General features: G+C 38.3%; 1 protein-coding gene across 2 annotated transcripts in view; it reads right to left on the bottom strand.

Moving 5' to 3' along the window:
- LOC145985769 (NEDD4-binding protein 3-A-like) overlaps nt 1-17770 on the bottom strand; it is a 187554-nt gene that overhangs the window by 7958 nt on the left and 161826 nt on the right. For both annotated transcript variants that reach the window (XM_083119850.1, XM_083119858.1), the window contains one exon: nt 4472-5058. In XM_083119850.1, the coding sequence (XP_082975976.1) occupies nt 4472-5058 (587 nt within the window). The remainder of the gene's footprint in view (nt 1-4471; nt 5059-17770) is intronic.

Below are 17770 nucleotides of genomic sequence, written 5' to 3'. Positions count from 1 at the left end.
TTTCTAGAATACTGAGCCTAAGGAGAAGGGAGTTATGACCCCCACCAACCTTCCTTAGACACGCCACTGATAAAAAAAGTGCCGGTACGGCGTACCGCCAGATAAACTCTACCTCTTCTGATTAATCGCGAGCATGTGGTTGAGTGATGATTTTATGAAATAGATGAATGAACACACGCATGAAACATTCATGCCTTTCCCATGATTCGAACCTAGGATCATTGACTTCAATAACTACTACGGCACAGAGGCTGGACTTTCTTTTCGTTGTTTTTGATAAATTATCTATTCACCAATCCAACAACCCATTTAATAATATGCTCGAGTCGCTTGAATTATGTGGTAGAGAAAACTCCAATCTTTCAGAAGTTGAAGTCAAATTGCTCGATTGTATGTGCGTATGTATGTTAAAACAAAAGGAACAAAAAATGTAGAAAGTTTGGTATTGTTAAAATATTCACATATAATATTATACGGATATAAACAAGAATAGGGTCATCATGTTTTATTGACTATCATAAACAATGACTGGTCACAACTTATTTCTATTTCCTTACGGTTCAAACTGCAAAATTAATAACGCCTGTCGTAAACTCGCCGGAAGTAATAGAATGCGAACTGTTCTTGCGTAGGAGATACCTGACGAGTATAAACTGTTCTCCCCGGCTATGTGAAATATTATACTTCTATACAACCACACAAGTACGTATTACGTAATCACTACCAGAACCATTAAATCATTGCACATAATAAAAGATGAATCCAAGTTTGTCATTTCCCAGGTGCAACTGAGGAAATTGAACTTGCATACAGCAGAAAAACAAGAACTTACAACAGTAATAAAAATGTAGTTACAACGGCGCTATGTTTGACCCAAATCAAGCCTGTATTTTTAAACTTTTGCCTACTTTAGTAACTGCTGTGTGCCCGTCTCAATATTGTCCGATAAGTTACTTTCAAGCAGTATTCGAATTAAACATTTTGCCTTGAAGGAAACTGTACTAGCTAGATTCCCGTGCCCGAGCACGAAAGGAAAACACTAATGCGCATATTTCCATAGTGAGTCAGCTTGCAACCAATAAATACATTCTAGGTTTGGTGATCCAAAAGAGGCCGAACAGCATACTATTCTGTTAAGTTTACATCTAGTAAACTGTCGTTACCGGCTGAAGTCTATGGGAGAATTCACACCGAAGAGACATGCGACACGAGAGAGTCACACCGAAGAGACAAGATGTACGCGACACGCGACACTGGTTTCTTTGCTCAGTTTGCATAATTTTACCGATATAATTGCATTAATCAGTTTATTAGTCACCCGAAAAAAAGTAACAAGACATTGTTACATGTAAATTGCGTTGTAAAATTTGTGCAAGTTTTTGAAAGTTGGTAGAGGCATGTTGTGCATGAGAAAACTGAGAAGTAATATGTACTGACCTCAAACTGTATACGCTAGACTTTCCAGCCTGAATAAAGCAAATACCTAAACACTAGAGAAATGAAACCATGTCACGGTATTTTTTAAAAGTCAATGCCCTTAGCCGAAGGATTTTCCTCGTAAATCTTTACAGTATATAAGATTTTATGCATTAATTAACATGTACCTATGCAATTAAATATTGAAAAATAAGATCGAGTAGTTACATTACGTGTGTAGAATTGTGACAAATATGAATGACGAAGTGATAATGTCGTCTCCTTGTAATTAAGTGATGCCGGGTTCGATAACCGGTGGAGGAACATTGTGGCGCGGGTCCCACTTTAAACTGTAGGTCGAGTCCTGATAAGTATATTTGTGCATAAAATGGACTTAAAAAACAAAAACTCGCAACTCAAATATGATATTGGGATTATGATATTTTTCAACCATTTTCCGCAGAACCTTTCGCTGCTCAGTATAGTTGATACGAGGGCAGGGTATCGGGTCGCGGCCCGGCGATTGGGAAACAATGCACTAGAGTACTTTACCATGTTGACTAATATATTTTGGACTAAAGTGCCTCCATATACTGGCTTTTTTAAATAAAAGTAGTCACGTCGTAAATGACCAAAACACGGCCTCTTTACACGATGTTGAAGGCAAATTACAGTCGATAACTGCATCAAAAAACTTGATAAAGCGAAAAGAACGTTGTGATTAAAGCTTAAAACATTGTGTATATCGATACTTTATTATATCAGCAAATTAGAGGTTCAAATATGATCCCGGCTGGGCTATCTTCCAGAGTCTAAATGTAGCTCGTTGCAATGAAGCATTCACTGCGCATACGCCAACAACAAACTGAAGCGACACGCTGCACGGTATTGAGAAAACTGCACAGTCCGAGAGACACGTAAGCGACACGTGCATCTTGCCGTGTCTCTTCGGTTCGAAAGATTGCATTGATTACTGAGTGTTGGCTTCCAAGCGACACGTGTCTCGTGTCGCATGTCGCGTGTGTCTTCGGTGTGAATTCTCCCTACGGCTTCCTCCAATTATTTCTGTGGATTCACTACTAGCACCACGAACTTAATTGTTGACGCATGCGCGTTCTGCAAAGATTCGCACTACTATAGTTCTTGTTTGGAGGGAGAACGTATACACACGACTATTAATGTTATTGAAACGGTCGGTATGGCTGCTACAACCATTTTTCGTTGTATTTTTCTTCTTCTAAGAGAACCAAACCCAACAAGCCTAACCTAACCACCACAGATTATTACTACCCCAAAAAGCTACCAGCCAATGGGGATGCTTAAAACAGTTGTAGCAAGAATCACTACCTATTGAAATAATATAAAACAAAAGAATGAAACAATTACATACTCAAGGTGATAACATTTCTGACCAGCCATTGCTTCACAGATAGTCAGGATGCGAGTTAAAGTGAGGAATGTCACCCACCTATAAAACGTAGGCATCCCTTCAACCAGTAAGAATATAAGAATTTTCGTTAAAAAATGCAACAACTGATGAAGTTTTATAGTGACTAAAAAACTATTTTGCTTGTTAGAACCTATTTTAGGTTTACGAGCCAAAATCAAGCCTTTTTTAAGGTTTTTATATATTTTAAAAGGTTTTACAGGATTTTTATGTCACACAGAGGCATATGCTTTGTTTGGTCACGAAAAGAATTCAATGACGAACGTGTTTGAAACGTACTATATGTCGAATTCCCTTCCTCCAAGTCCATGGTGATTTTTCAAAGCTCTAAACAAAGCAAATGTCTGCTGCCACTGTTACCTGCATAATCCAAAGCGGTCTGATCTGTCTGGTCTTGCTCACTTTCTAGTGACTTTGGTGCTTTGTGGCATTCACGTCTTGCAAAATGACATTTCTGCATTGAAGTTTGCACCACTGACTATGTTTTTGTTGAAAGATTATTTTCAGCATATAATATGATCATCACAGACAAAATTGCGGAGTTTGACTGTGGATAACATGAAAAAAAAAATGTTGCCTAACTATACGGCGAATAGTGGATTTTAATGGCAAATTTCCAAGTTCTGCCATCGCCGTAGGGTTAGGCAACACACATTATGTTATGCAAGATACTGCGGATTTCAGGATATAGGTGTCCCATTTTCATTGCCAGTGACTATACCCAATCAGCATTTTTCAGGAAATTTGAACTATTTAAAGTTTTTTTTAAACCTACTTCAGGATTTTTCGAGCGTAACTTAAGATTTTTAGGACCTATTTTAGGATTTTTAGAACCTATGTTAGGGTTTTGTGAACCTATTTTAGGATTTTAATAGCCTATTTTAGGATCCTAAAAGCATACTTTTTAGAACCTAAAAATCCGAGGTCTAATTATAATTGACTAATAATTATTAGTCAATAACAACGGCATACTGTGTATTTCTTAACAGTGGCCGCGTTCAAGCTGACAATTTAACAATGGCTATCAGAAATACTGCTAAGGTCTGAATGGGTTAGCCTTTTTGATATCTGAAAGTCAGCAATCACTTGTCTAAAAAGCGTCTAGCATCAATGAGCCAAGCTTGGGCGAGCTATTAAAACTCATCGCTTTTACGAGAGGTCGATAAACCCACAACTGTCAAAAACTATTCTTCCTTCTCACTGTCGTACGCACGAGGAAGCTGGTGGGGCTACAGCCCCTCCCGAAATTTTAGAAAATCAAAATTTTCAAATGAAAACAGTAAAGAAACATGAAAACAAAACTTTGGTAAATGCACACACCTTCAAAATAACCCACGATTACCATCATGTCTTTCAGTAGAATTTTTTACGGAATATTTTACTGTGTATCCCGCACTTCTATAACGTAGCTGTGTACCACCTTTGCAATTCCAGCACCACCGAAAAAATCCTGAGTACGAAAGAAGAAACACAATTTGTCAAAATGTCAATACTTGAAAGGCACTTTATATTTGTAAGAAATACGAGGTGCTTTCATTTTCTCGTGGCAGTATCGTTAGCACCTGCGAATACATACAGGGTATGCAATAAGTTAGAAACGGTAATTACCTGGTATGTTTGCATCATCAACATCTGCTCCATTTTTAGAGACTTCTGCTGACTCGCTTTCATCCTATTCTCATAGAGTCCTTTAATTTTTCGTATTTCTCGCTCCCACGTCCTCTGCTTCTCTTCGTACACTTTGAAAATCACCTGTTCGTTCTGCTCCATCGTTTCGCGCAGGTAGTTGATTTCGGAGTCTTTCTCCTTCAAGATCGCCTCCAATTCTGCGACACCAGAATCGGAGGGCGACGGAGTCTGGTGGAGATCCAGGTGCGAACTGGACAACTGGAGGCTGGAACCACTAATAGAACTGTGAGGAGGGATCAGTCGCGAGACGGAACTCAGGGAACCGCCGAGTCTGTGCAGGGCCGATATGTTGGAGAAGAGGGACTGCGGGGTGTCGAACCGGGGCGCCCCGGGCTTGGCGTACTTGGGTTCGTCGGAGCAGTCGTCCACCGAGCTGGGTCCGAAGTGGGCAGGTTGGGACTGGACGCTCTCTAGGCTGTCGTAGCAGAACTTATTCGAAGGTGGCGACATCTTCCTGTCTAGCGAGTAATTAGAGGTGCCGCCGTGTGAACGAAGATCGCTTGTACCTGGAAGATATGGTGAAAGTTACTACAGGAACATGATATTTTGATACCTGTAAAATTACTTATTGAACAATATAGGGCCAATCAAATTAATTGGTCACCCGACCATTTTCGAAAAGAATGTATAATTTTTATGATATATCTATAGTCATAGGCGTAACTTGGGAATAGAACTTGAACCTTAACTAGAGGGAGGAGGCAGAATAGAAAAGTTTTCTGGCCCATAAAATATTATTCAGGACTATACTATTTTGATAAATAACTGTTAAATTTGCGAAACCACAAATATTACTCTTGTTTACTTTTCTCCTCAGATCCCTGTACGTTAACAAAAGTGCCTCCCCTTGCCCTTGCCAAGTTGTGCCTATGTTTCCATCATGGCCAGTAGTTAATATTGCGATTTTCAGACTCTTGCGCAATCTTTCCTGAAACAACAATATTCTATCAGGACATTTTGGAGTGCAATTCATGTTATTATGGTAATTTCTCTGAAGATTTTTCTCTAAAAATACGTGATATTTGTGTTACAAATGTACTTTTCAGAGCACTCTTTCCAATGAAAAAGGTTAATTCTCATTTCTCCAAGTTGTTTTAAAACAAGAACATCCTGTAGTAGTATTACAGTGCCAATTATGAAATATTCCACTTTGTCATATTGAATTAAACTGTGGGGAAACGAATACGAAACCTGTTTTAAAACCAAAGTAGATAGACATAACTTGAAGTGGAAAGTGTTTAGGTGGGGGAAGTTAGGTTGAACCTTGACCAAATGGAGGATCATGCACCTATGTTTGACATGGACATAATGAGTCAGTTGAGGTTTTTTTTGCGTAAATTTCTCTAGATGGGGTACACGCACCCTCATTTGGAGCACTGTAAGCAGAATAAACGTGATGCTTCTATCACATTGGTCGTCAAAAACTTTTCACTGTGATACCCATATTTATTATATTATTGCATTATATCCATGTCATTACATTACATTATAGCACAAAAAAGTTTAGATTAACAAAACACGTTTGGTTAAGGTTTCTGGCAGTGGCGTCACCTAACCCTGAACTTCAGGCGTTGGCAAAGAAGGAATGTTAACCCCTCCCCCTCTCATTTCTGTGAACCAATATTACAAATTTTCTCCGTACCTTTTTGGTGTAATTTTATAAATATTTAGAAAAACATTAAATTACATAAATTATTTTAAATGAAGTAAATACTTCATTTAAAGTATTAATATATTTGAAGGGTAAGGAGAAAATTAATATACTATGTTCAATACTTCGGCATACAATCAATTTTTAAAGCACGAGTTTGCAACCAGAGGGGTTGGTGGAACTCCTACCTATCACCCCTAAAAAAAACACCGTGAACATAAGAATGACCCGTTCATTGAAAAATCGCAAAAATGCACATTTCCGGTTTTTCCCCTTACCCTTCATTTATCCTTCCAAAAAGTAAATTTTGAAAAATCAACTGCTCATTACTTATAGTTGCTTGAATTCCAGTCTATTCTTCTTTCTTTAGAGAGAAATGCGCTGATCACCGCCTCATAAAATTTCGATTTATCCCCTTCTCGCAGCATAGAAAGTAATTCTTTCTGGATGGAGATAAGACTTAAATTCGTCATCCGGTTCTGAGTTTGAGTAGATCGGCAGAATGTGTGGATCCTCTTCAGTGATGTGAACGATCTCTCGACAGATGACATCGTGGAAGGAATTGTTGCGATCAACATTGCTAATTTATACATTTCTGTAAACTCACCCACTAGATTCGTGTCCAGTAGATAATTTACAATTTCAACTGGTGTTTTCTCTGATCCTTCAGTGGAAGCATACCAAACATAAAGTTCATTCTTCTGCAGTTTGGTTAAATTAAACACACTGCCATAAATTTCCTGCAATTTATGTACGAGATGGTGAGGAAAGTTTTCTCGTTTATTCAAGTAGCCCCGTTTTGTGGGATTTAGTAAATCAAAATATTGCAATTTTTCAAATGATGCGAATCTAATTGTTATCTGGTTGCTGTTATTATCAATTATTTCAAAGTGAAGCCTCCGGCAGTGGTCTTTCTGTGATTCGTTGTTCAGTCGCCTCCTTTTCATTTCAACAACCTCTTCCTCTTCTACTGCACCAGTTATAGAATTCCATAGTGTTTCGAAATTCTCACTTTCCTTTTTCAGCTGTTGTTGAAATTCAGTTATTTTATTACTGCAGTACAAAATATCAACATTTTTAGACTGCAATATACTGAATAATACGTCTGAAAAGGCAAGCAAGTTGGATAAAGCCTTTTTTAAAAATATACTTTCGAAATCCTTCAGGAAGCTAGAAAATCCTCTTGGAGTCATTGCAGTCAAATGATCGAAGTCTCCACTTTCATTAACATGCTCAAAAAACATAAGCAGTGCTTCTCTGTTGTCATTGACTGTCCACACTAGCCTAGAGATAAAATTTCATCTGGTAGGAGCTAATGACGGGAGCTTTCTGGACATGAAAGCAGAAAGTTCGTGTAACCTCTTTGGAGAATGAGGTTTAAGTGATTTAAGACCACACAATAACACCTTAAGCTCTTTGTTACATTCTAACGATTGTTGCTGCACCAAGTTCATGACATGAACATAACAATGCATAAAAAAAGCTTTCGCATAATTTTCCAAAACTTTACTTTGAAGGCCATTCAAATGACCACTCATTACAGAATATCCATCGTATGTCTGGGCAATTAATTTATCCCCACACTTATATTTATCCATTATTTCAGTCATGTGACTAAAAAGAGCTCCTGCAGTTTCATCGGCGTCATGTCATGAAATCCAAGAAATCTTTCAATGACTTTTTTCTGTGAGGCCGAAAAAAAACGTAACACTGTTGACACCCGAGATTTTTTGCTAATGTCTGATGTTTCATCGACCATGATAGCCACAAAGTCTATGTTTTGAATTTCATTGTAGATTTCATCTCTCAGAACATCCGAAACTGAATTTATTAAATCATTTTGAATGCCTGCCGAAGTACCGCGAAAAAATGTAGAATTTAATAAATGTTCTTTTAATGAGGGATCGAACTCGGCACTTGCAATAAGGAATTCCATGTAATTGCCCTTATTTAGAGAGGCTGCATTTTCCTCATGGCCTCGGAATGGCAGTTCTTGCTTTGCTAAATAGCAGACGGCGTTAATCAACCTCTTTAATATTTCCCTGTTCTCTTTTACCTTTTCATTGTGTAGCTCTATTTCAGCTTTTCGTTGAGTATCCAAAAGAACGTCAAATCTAGTAGGGGTGGCAACAAAACTACTAAATTTAAAGAAACTATAAAGATGCAATTCAGACTCGCTGTGTTTTCTCACTGCAGTATTGAGATGATTCAAATCCGCATACCCTTGATAATTCCCAACACCTTTTTTAGTCTAGAATAATAAACATGTCCAACAGTAAAATTTATTCAACACATCACACCCGCAAAAGCCAGTCTCAAATTTCATAGAGTTCTTTTCGAAAATGTCTCAAAACCTTTTCTAGCACCACTTTTTCCTTTAACACATGTTGACATCGTGAGATTCGGACATGGTCGACCATTGTCAATCACTTGTTTCTTCTCTGAATACGAAAGCGAAGAAAATGAATTATTTAAATATTTTGCACAACACTTTCACTATTCTCCATCTTAAAATAATCACATCACTTCACACCACACGCTTAAAAAATAATGCACAACAATCACGAGCAAAACAACGCGGAACGCGGGATGAATGAAAGCCAAAGCGTTAGAAACAAATACAACGCCTTGAGAAGCTAACCATGGTGGTGGGTGGCAGGGTGCGCATGCGCGGTCATCCTATGTTTTGGCAGTGGTAAGACGTTGTATTTCCTCTCCAACGCCCTGGCAGTGCGGGACCGATCTGCCTGCCTGACAACCACTGCGCGCTGCGCCGCGTTCGAAAACTACCGGGCGCTCGAGACTGACAATTGAAGAAAAACGCTCAAAATCATAATTTATAAAAGTACAGATACTTTCTTCTTTATTTCATTTTCCTTTGGCCGTTGACACACGACTTACACACCCAGAGAAATCGCCACTGGTTTCTGGGGGTCATAAAGAAAAGACCAAATGTTTGGCAACTTTAAACAAATGTGCACTGTTATTATGAAATAATTTGAACAAATGATTGACTACCAGAAACTATATATTAGTTATTCCAAACAACCTTTTTCCTCTAGTGTCACGTGGCATATCCTCTTAAGAAACACGATTCAAATCATGCTTGCGGAGTGGTTACCACTACGACGCCGGGGGTTCCGGTTTTTCGTGAGTGTCCCTTCATCAATTTCATCATATCATCACTCATCCTTATCGTCAAGATTAGACAAAACAGAAAACTGACGCTAAAAAAAAAAAAGAAAAGCTTCCACTCAGAATGTCTTTGTCAGATCACAAAAGGCAGCTTTCACAAATAGTGTACATTTTCAGCTTTCTGACCTAATAGAAATGAGCTGCAAAGAAAGAAGTTTCTTTGTAATATTTCAATCACAAGTTCCGCCAAGATGGTAGACCTAGTTTTTTAAAACTGGCCGACTAAGGAAATCAAACATGCAACGAACACCTAAGACATGTCCATCAACCACTTTTTCTTCCTTCCAGAAGATTGGCTTGTTTCCTGTGTGTTATCTTTCCGCTTCTAATTGCCGAAGAAGAACACAGACAATGCCTGTTTCAGCTACAATGCAGCCATAATTCTCCGGTAATGTTTCCGGAATCGGATGAAACAAAGAGGAAAAGTATCCATGCAAGAGGAGCAAGGAGAAGGAGTTATTGTTCATTCAAAACCATGTGCAGCGAGAAAAATATTCGCGCTCCAATGGAAGCTTGTTCCCAGACAACCCACTTTACATGATTAATATCAAATGTCAAGGTGGGAATTAACGAAAATCGACACCACTCCGGCCACGGAGAACGGTAAATTTTGATTCCTGCCTTGAACAATATTTAAGAGGCGCTGCTCTTTAGTAGTGTTTAATTGGATCAAATATGGCCGACACGCCATAGCCAAAACACATGGTTAACGGAATGTAGATATGAGTCTGTGTAGGTTCAGCAGCCGAAATAATTCGCCTTTATACGCGATAACTAGAGAGTAGTGTTTTTTTTAGGAGGTTGTGGCCCACCATAATCTCTTTTAGTGTCACTAATGTTACTCCTATCTTTATTTGCACTAGGAGACAGATAAAGGTGAATTTTTGACACACAGCATCATTTTGCAAGGTTTCAATCCAGTGTGCGAATTAAAACCTTTAGGGAGCAGGGACATCCATTGGTGCAGCTAAAAACAAAGCCCTTTCTATTTTTTTTAACAAGAGGAGAACACTAATTGATTAATTAACGCCGAGGGATAATAAAGAACAGAACGCACGCAATCTCGAAACACTACTCTGAAACACACAGTGCATGTTCCTACCTACTACCGCGTTGGGATTTGTACATCCCTGTTCGAACAGTACACAATGTCAGTTCTGTAGAGGTAGAGGAAATCATGAGCTATGAATTTGGTTTAGTGACTTTAGGACGTAAATTACATAGTTTCTTACATATTTGCTGTTTCTTGTGTCGGAAACCAAGTTTTACGCTCATTCTAAAAATCTAAGAAAATATTTGAATCTTTCTAATTTCAAAAACCATAATATCAAACAAAAACCATAATTTAGCAAATTTTCTACTCTTTCATTTTGGTTATCATCTCCTTTTGCTTACAATGCACCGTTTTCGATATTTTATATTACATACATTTTTAAGGTTAATTCTTGGCGCCATTTTCCAAGATGGCGGATTTTCCCCAAACATTTGGATGGTGGATTTTTAATGTATTATTCACTATACCATTCTGCACAATCTGGCATAAAAAGACTTCCGAATGAAATTGATTAATTCCTCTAATATAGTTACCAGATGTTGCCACCGACTGCACTGATTGCTGCCTGCTTTGGTATATGTAAACGTAGCTTTGTTACCAGCGACACTAGGCCCTTGGGAAACGGGGAGGGGGGAATTCGCGGTATCGTCGCTTCCGTACACCATATATTCTGTTGCTATAGTTGTAGTAGTTCGTGAGATCAAAAAAACAAGTGCGGATGCATGACCTGCCTAACTTCCCGTTCTTTGAGTAAATAAATAAGTTTTCTAAGAAGTGTACTAAAAGCACCGGTCATAAATACATAAAACCGGGCGCATCAAGAACTTCCTCCTAGGGTATAATATCGTCTCGAAACTTGTCGTTGGCTGGCTTTCGTCATGTCGTGCATGAACACCAAACATGCATTATGCTTTGCTTTTTTTTAACCGCGTCATTTTAGCTCGAAACGGGTAGAAAATTGCTCTTAGAACGAATAGAATCGGACAATAACAGATGTTGCTACGCGGTGGAATCTAGCTCAATGGGGATCTTCACAGGGGGGCGGGGTTCAGGGCACCCTCCCTGAGATTTCTGGAAGGAGTTAATATAATTATAATTGTGAAATTGTAGCGATATCTTATAACAAAAAAAATATTGTTTTCTGTGACTTACAGGCCGTAAGTTTCAGCAACCATTATTATCGTTATTGTTAATATTTATAGTACCCTTCGGCACGTAAAAACATGGATGAGAGGTACCATGAGGGACAATAGATTAAGTTGTCTCTGACTCCGATTGATGTCTGTGTATTGTGTAAAAGTGCATCAACAAAGTGATAGATGTTTATTAAAGGAAGAAAGGCGAACCACTTTCGATCTCAATAGTAGACTCGAGTCTGAACTTGCATACAACGCCAAAGTATTTTCAATTCAATTTGAATTCTATGATTTGTCAAGGGTGCCCACAGGGGGGGATTATGGCGCAGTTGCGCCATCGAGATTTTTGGGTGGGATCTTTTACCTTAAAATAATATAAAATTCAACATTTATATATTTTTTTCCAAAATATATGTGAAAACTGTACACCTTAACAGCACAATCCATTAGATGAAGAAAAAGTGTTCAAGGGTATTATTGAATGGGTGGGGGGGGGGAGATATATCAAACTCTTGCATATTAGGCCTTAATTGACACGTGGGTTCTGGGAGGGGGTTCTGAATTAAACGTTGGGGGGGACAGTATCCAATTATAAGTCTGAGATTATGGAATGTATGTTAGTTAGAGGGGATTGAGAATTAAATTGAGGTGGGGTATCCAATTCTTGTGTATTACTATTGTCTTATACTGTTGCGAAAATTCTGGTGTGGAGACTGAGAATTAATTTTTTGGAGGAGGCACATCCACTCTTCAATATCAACAGTAAGTCTAAAATTAGCATGGAAATTTTTGTGGGAGGACTGAGTTATGAATTTAAAGGGAGAGATAGGAAGCTTTTGATAAAGTGTTAAATTTTAGAGTGTCAAGAAATTTCTATAGTGGAGAGAGAGTTCGAACATTAAATTTTGGAGACTGTATTTAGCGATATGGTATGCACATGTTTTCTACCCGGAACGTGCCAATAGAGAAGCTGGGAAAGACTAAATATCTCTGGATCCTAAGAAAGTATTGACACCACATTAAATTAATATTCTTGAAACCCTGCAAAGAAATGGATGTAAAAATTTTCTTGCTTACTTCACTCGCAAAGATGTGTAGCTTGAATGCGTGTTTGGCACATTACTGAAGTGAATGTGAAGTTTTATACTAAACCTGCATTACAAGACATAAGCGATATCCTCGATGTTAAATAATAACATCACTTCTTAGGATATAATGCTTTGGTTCGTATACTGCTTAATTTAAAGCAGGCGCATCATTTGGAACAAAAATATATCGAATCCACATTTCTAACTTCATGTCACAGGAAAATTTTACTTTAACAAGTTACATTTGCACTGAATATAAAATCCACTTAATTATTGTTATGAGTTACTAAAATATATTTACCCCAAGAAAACGTGGGCGGGGGGGGGGGGGATGAGTTCTTTGAAACAAAAACCGTATTATGTTATTGCCCTGAGCTTAAGAATTTCTAGCTAGGTTTCTGTAATGTCTTCCCGAAATCGAATAGTTCATGCGGCTGGAGCATGTTGTTTGGTTTGCCAAGGTTGAATTTTCTATCTTTATCTTAAGTTGTGGAACAATTTGTGTTAAATACTCAAATTATGAGTTTTATGAGTTTTATAAACCCACTCACAAACACTATTTATATGCATATTTACATAATTTAATTTACTACATTTAACCAATCAATGTGCTAGCTTTAAGTTTTTTTCGACAATCGAACAATAAACAAATATGGGCAGTTTAACATGGTATTAAAAAAACATACTTTATTATGTATACAACAAAAAATATTTTGTGGGGATTATGATGAACGATTTTAGGGGCGGTCTTAAGCGATGGGTGATGTTTATGGAGAAGGGGCAGATCAAGTGTGTTCAGTAAAGCTGAGAGAAAAGCTACTTTCGGTAGACACACTGACGTAATTAAATACTCTGTGGGGATTACGATGTGGTTTGAGGGCACGAATAATATGATTTTTTTTAGGGGGGAGACACATGATATGATTTGGGGGGACGCATGACATGATTTTGGGGGGATTGCGCCATTGGCCTTGAGGAGGATGGGCACCCCTAGTGGTAGTAGTAGTAAACAATAATAATAATAACAACAACAACAACAACAACAACAACAACAACAACAACAACAATAATAATAATAATAATAATAATAATAATAATAATAATAATAATAATAATAATAATAATAATAATAATAATAAACGTGTCCATGATTCTGACCCCCTGAGAAAAATCCTACCCCACTGAGAAAAATCCTGCGGGCGCTCTTGGTCTCCACCCACCTTATTGTCTACCTAAATGGCTTGTGCATGAGCAATTGTCCATGTCAATGAGCCCACGTGATGATCAGATAAAATAAAAACCATGCACACACACCCACTAGCGTGTGCAGGATTATCTTTCGGAGGGGGCTGGAATTGTAAAAGTGGGTATCACGTAGCTGCGTTCTAGGTAGTGGACGGAAACACGATAAAAATTAGAGTTGTTAAAGGTCCAGAAACTCATAAATTCTAATGGGTTCTCTTGGGTTCCGCAACAGGACAGGAACCTTTTCACTATCACAATTTAAATTCGATCGAACTTGAATATTGTTTCATTTCAATACGGAACTTGGACCGGATTTAAATTTATCCGGAAAAAAGGTTCCTGGACCGTACGTAAATTGTTCCGGAAAAAAGGTTGCTGGACCGTATTTACATTGATCTGGGAATAAAGATTCCTGGACCGAATTTTGGTTTGGTTTGGTTTGAGTTGGTGTTTTAAGTCCACTTTATGCACAGTAAGGCTAATCGCGACTGGACCTACGGTTTAAAGTGGGATCCGAACCACTGTGCCATGTGCCTCCATCGGGTATCGTACCCGGGACCCCCTGATTACAAAGATATGACGATACCACCTGGACCGACATGAAATACTGTAAACATTAAAGTTCTTTACGGTCTAGAACTCGTCTACGTTTGCTGATTTTCTCTTCTGGACCGGAATTGAGTTTATTTAAACTTCCTGGACCTTTAACAACCCTGCTTCTTGGTCAAGCGCCGTATTTCGTCTTCAAGCATAGCCGCAGAATGCTTTCGTGGATAGGTTAGGCTTGTTAGGTTTCAATCTCTTAGCAAAAATACACTACATTGAGCCTAACTGCGAAAGTATTTAGCCTGTCTTCAGAAGACGAAATACGACGCTTGACCAAGAAGGCTTTTGAGTTGGGTGCGATAAGTGAGATCCACGTAAACCAGCCCTAAGTTATCCACAGCAGCAAGAACAGGGAAAAGGAAGAAGAGCGTAACAAACCAGTTCTTCTTCCAGTTTTACGGTCCGGTAAGCCATTGGAAGACTTCTGCACACAAAAAAGTGAGTCAACATTGCAAGTTTTTGTATTCTGCAGACAAGAAAGGGAAGATATGCGTTCGTTTGACAGCAGCCACATGAAAAACCAACACGGAAAAGCATTCTCATATATATTCTGGCTTTCTAATTTGTATTCAATATGCGCTATGGGATTTTGCAGACTTGCTTCCAACTTGCTGGTGTCCAGGAACACGCGATCAAAGCCAGCGGAAAGAGAGCGTCAGAGAGGTGGGGAGGCAGAGGGGTGGGGCTGTATTAATTAGGAAATAACTCACTAACGTAGCATGCACCTTAGCACTTTCTCAGTGCTATAAAATCTCATGAAGCGTTAAAACACTGCTAGTCCCATTGTTCCAGATCATTCTCTGTTACGACTGGCTGGGAATGTCCTTGGCAATGACATTCACAGGCAGAATTTTTATTTTATCTTGTTTTGCAAGGAACGAAGGATGAATGACAGCGTATATTCCAGTCACTTTGTTCACAATGTAAAATCTACGTCCTCTAATAATTTATTTACATTTTAAATTATGACGTTTTAAATGTTTCTGTATTTCAAATAGTTTTCCAATATTGCCATTAAAACAACTTAACTTTACAAAAAAAAAACAATAAACGACCATTGTCTTTAAAATTCATAAGTTCTGTTATCGTCCAGCAGATACCAGAATACAAGTTACCTGTGGCATACAGCAGAGAATTTTCTTCTGTTACACAACTGAAGACATTCCAACTTGTGCGACTATTGTGCATGAAAACAAAGTAACTTTCAAAGATATAATATCGTGTCCGACCGGTGTTCTACGAGAACAGATCTTATCGGATAAGTATTTTGGAGAGCCGTTCTTAAGATGTTTATCATTATTTAAGGTGAGTATTAAGTATTTTCTTCTTCAGATGCTGATGTTTAGCAAAGATAGTTTTTTATATATATACGGGGATTCATGGGTACACATGAAGGAATAATATAAATTAAAAATAAGTGGTTATTTCCTAAAAATTCTTGTTTGCTGAACACTGCAACATAGAACAAGGATCAAATCATAAACCTCCACGATGTTAGTGGTAACGTCTTCACTTTGTAATCAATAGGTTACGGGTTCGGTACCCTGTGGAGACACATAGTAAGACGGATCCCACTTTAAACTGTAGTTCCAGTCCTGATGAGCCTACCTGTGCATAAAGTGGATTTAAACCAGGGTTGTTAAAGGTCCAGGAATTTTAAATAAATTCAATTCCGGTCCAGGAGAGAAAATCAGCAAGCGTAAATGGGTTCTGGACCGTAAATAACCTTTTTATCTGTAAAGTATTTCAATTCGGTCCAGGAACTTTTTTTTCCCAATCAATTTAAATAAGGTCCAGGAATCTTTATTCCAGAATCAATTTAAATACGGTCCAAGAACTTTTTTTCTGAATGAATTTAAATACAGTCCAGGAACCTTTTTTCCGGATGAATTTAAATACGGTCCAGGAACAATTTTTTTCTGAATCAGTTTAAATGGGGTCCAAGTTCCGTATTGAAATGAAACAATACGCAACTTGGATCGAATACGCACCTGACTATAAACAATTATCCACTTGTGAGCATGAAAGACTAATCCAGGTGCTGGCTGTCTCGAGAGTCTAAGGTACAAGGTAGAAATGGGCGAAACGCAAACGCTGCAGTCACGTTACCACTCTCCATATAGCCCCATTCTCTCGCGCGCGTTCCTTCACTTGGTTGTAGCAACACTGCCCCAAGGAATATAGAGTACACTGCCCGTCCCTGTTGTGATATCTGCTGGGAACACAACAGCCTCACGTTACCTCATCGACGGCTCCTATTGGCTGCGGTTCCTGGATCGGATGCCGGAGCAACACGTGACGGGTTTGTTTGAACTCAATGTGAAGCCATATAGTCCATTGCGTTATGTATAGTAACTCTTCGACAACGGAGTTTTTGAATCTGGCCCACGAGAGAACAACAGCGTCTTGATTTATTCCCTGCGCTACGTTTTCTACAACCGCAGTGTGACATTCTAATGTACAACGTACTCGCGGACATTTTTAGAAGGCAACTTTTAGTCAGTCAAGCCTGGTCTGTAATTGTAAATAAATTTGATCGCGCACTGGGAGAGAAAATCAGCAAACGTAAATGAGTTCCAGACAGTCTAAAACCTTTTCATATTTAAATCATTTCAATTCGGTCCAGGAACCTTCTCAATTTAAATACGGTCCAGGAATTTTTTTCCGGATAAATTTAAATTCGGTCCAGGAACCTTTTTTACGGAAGAATTTCAATTCGTTCCAGGAACCTTTTTTCCCGCATCAATTTAAATACGGTCCAGGAACATTTTCTCAGGAACAATTAAAATACGGTTCAGGAACCTTTTTTAAATGTAACAATACGGAACTTGGACCGAATTTAAATTGTGCGAGAAAAAAGATTTCGGTCCTGCAGCGGAACCCAATAGAACCCATTAGAATTTATGGGTTCCTGGACCCTTAAAACATACAAAAAAAGAGGCACAAATCATGTCTCACTGTAAACAGGGAGATGCACAGATAAATACTTTTACTGATAATTAAGATAATAATGTAATAAAACAAACATATATTTGACGTTCGCTTTTGTAGCTATACTCAGCACATAAGACGAATAATAATATAATCATATGCACTATATAAATTATAATTATTGAATCATCATAATCACTTAATTCCGAGCCACTAAAACGTATTTGAGATGTGTTGCTGTGAACTGAGTGCGGAAATTATCATTCAATCCCCCCCTCCCCTCAAAGTCGCCCGAGTACGTTTTCAGATTTT

The sequence above is a fragment of the Lepisma saccharinum genome, chromosome 1 (genome assembly GCF_977018435.1).
Source record: "Lepisma saccharinum chromosome 1, izLepSacc3.1, whole genome shotgun sequence".
NCBI lineage: Eukaryota > Metazoa > Arthropoda > Insecta > Zygentoma > Lepismatidae > Lepisma > Lepisma saccharinum.
This window is presented reverse-complemented; position numbering and strand designations above follow the sequence as displayed.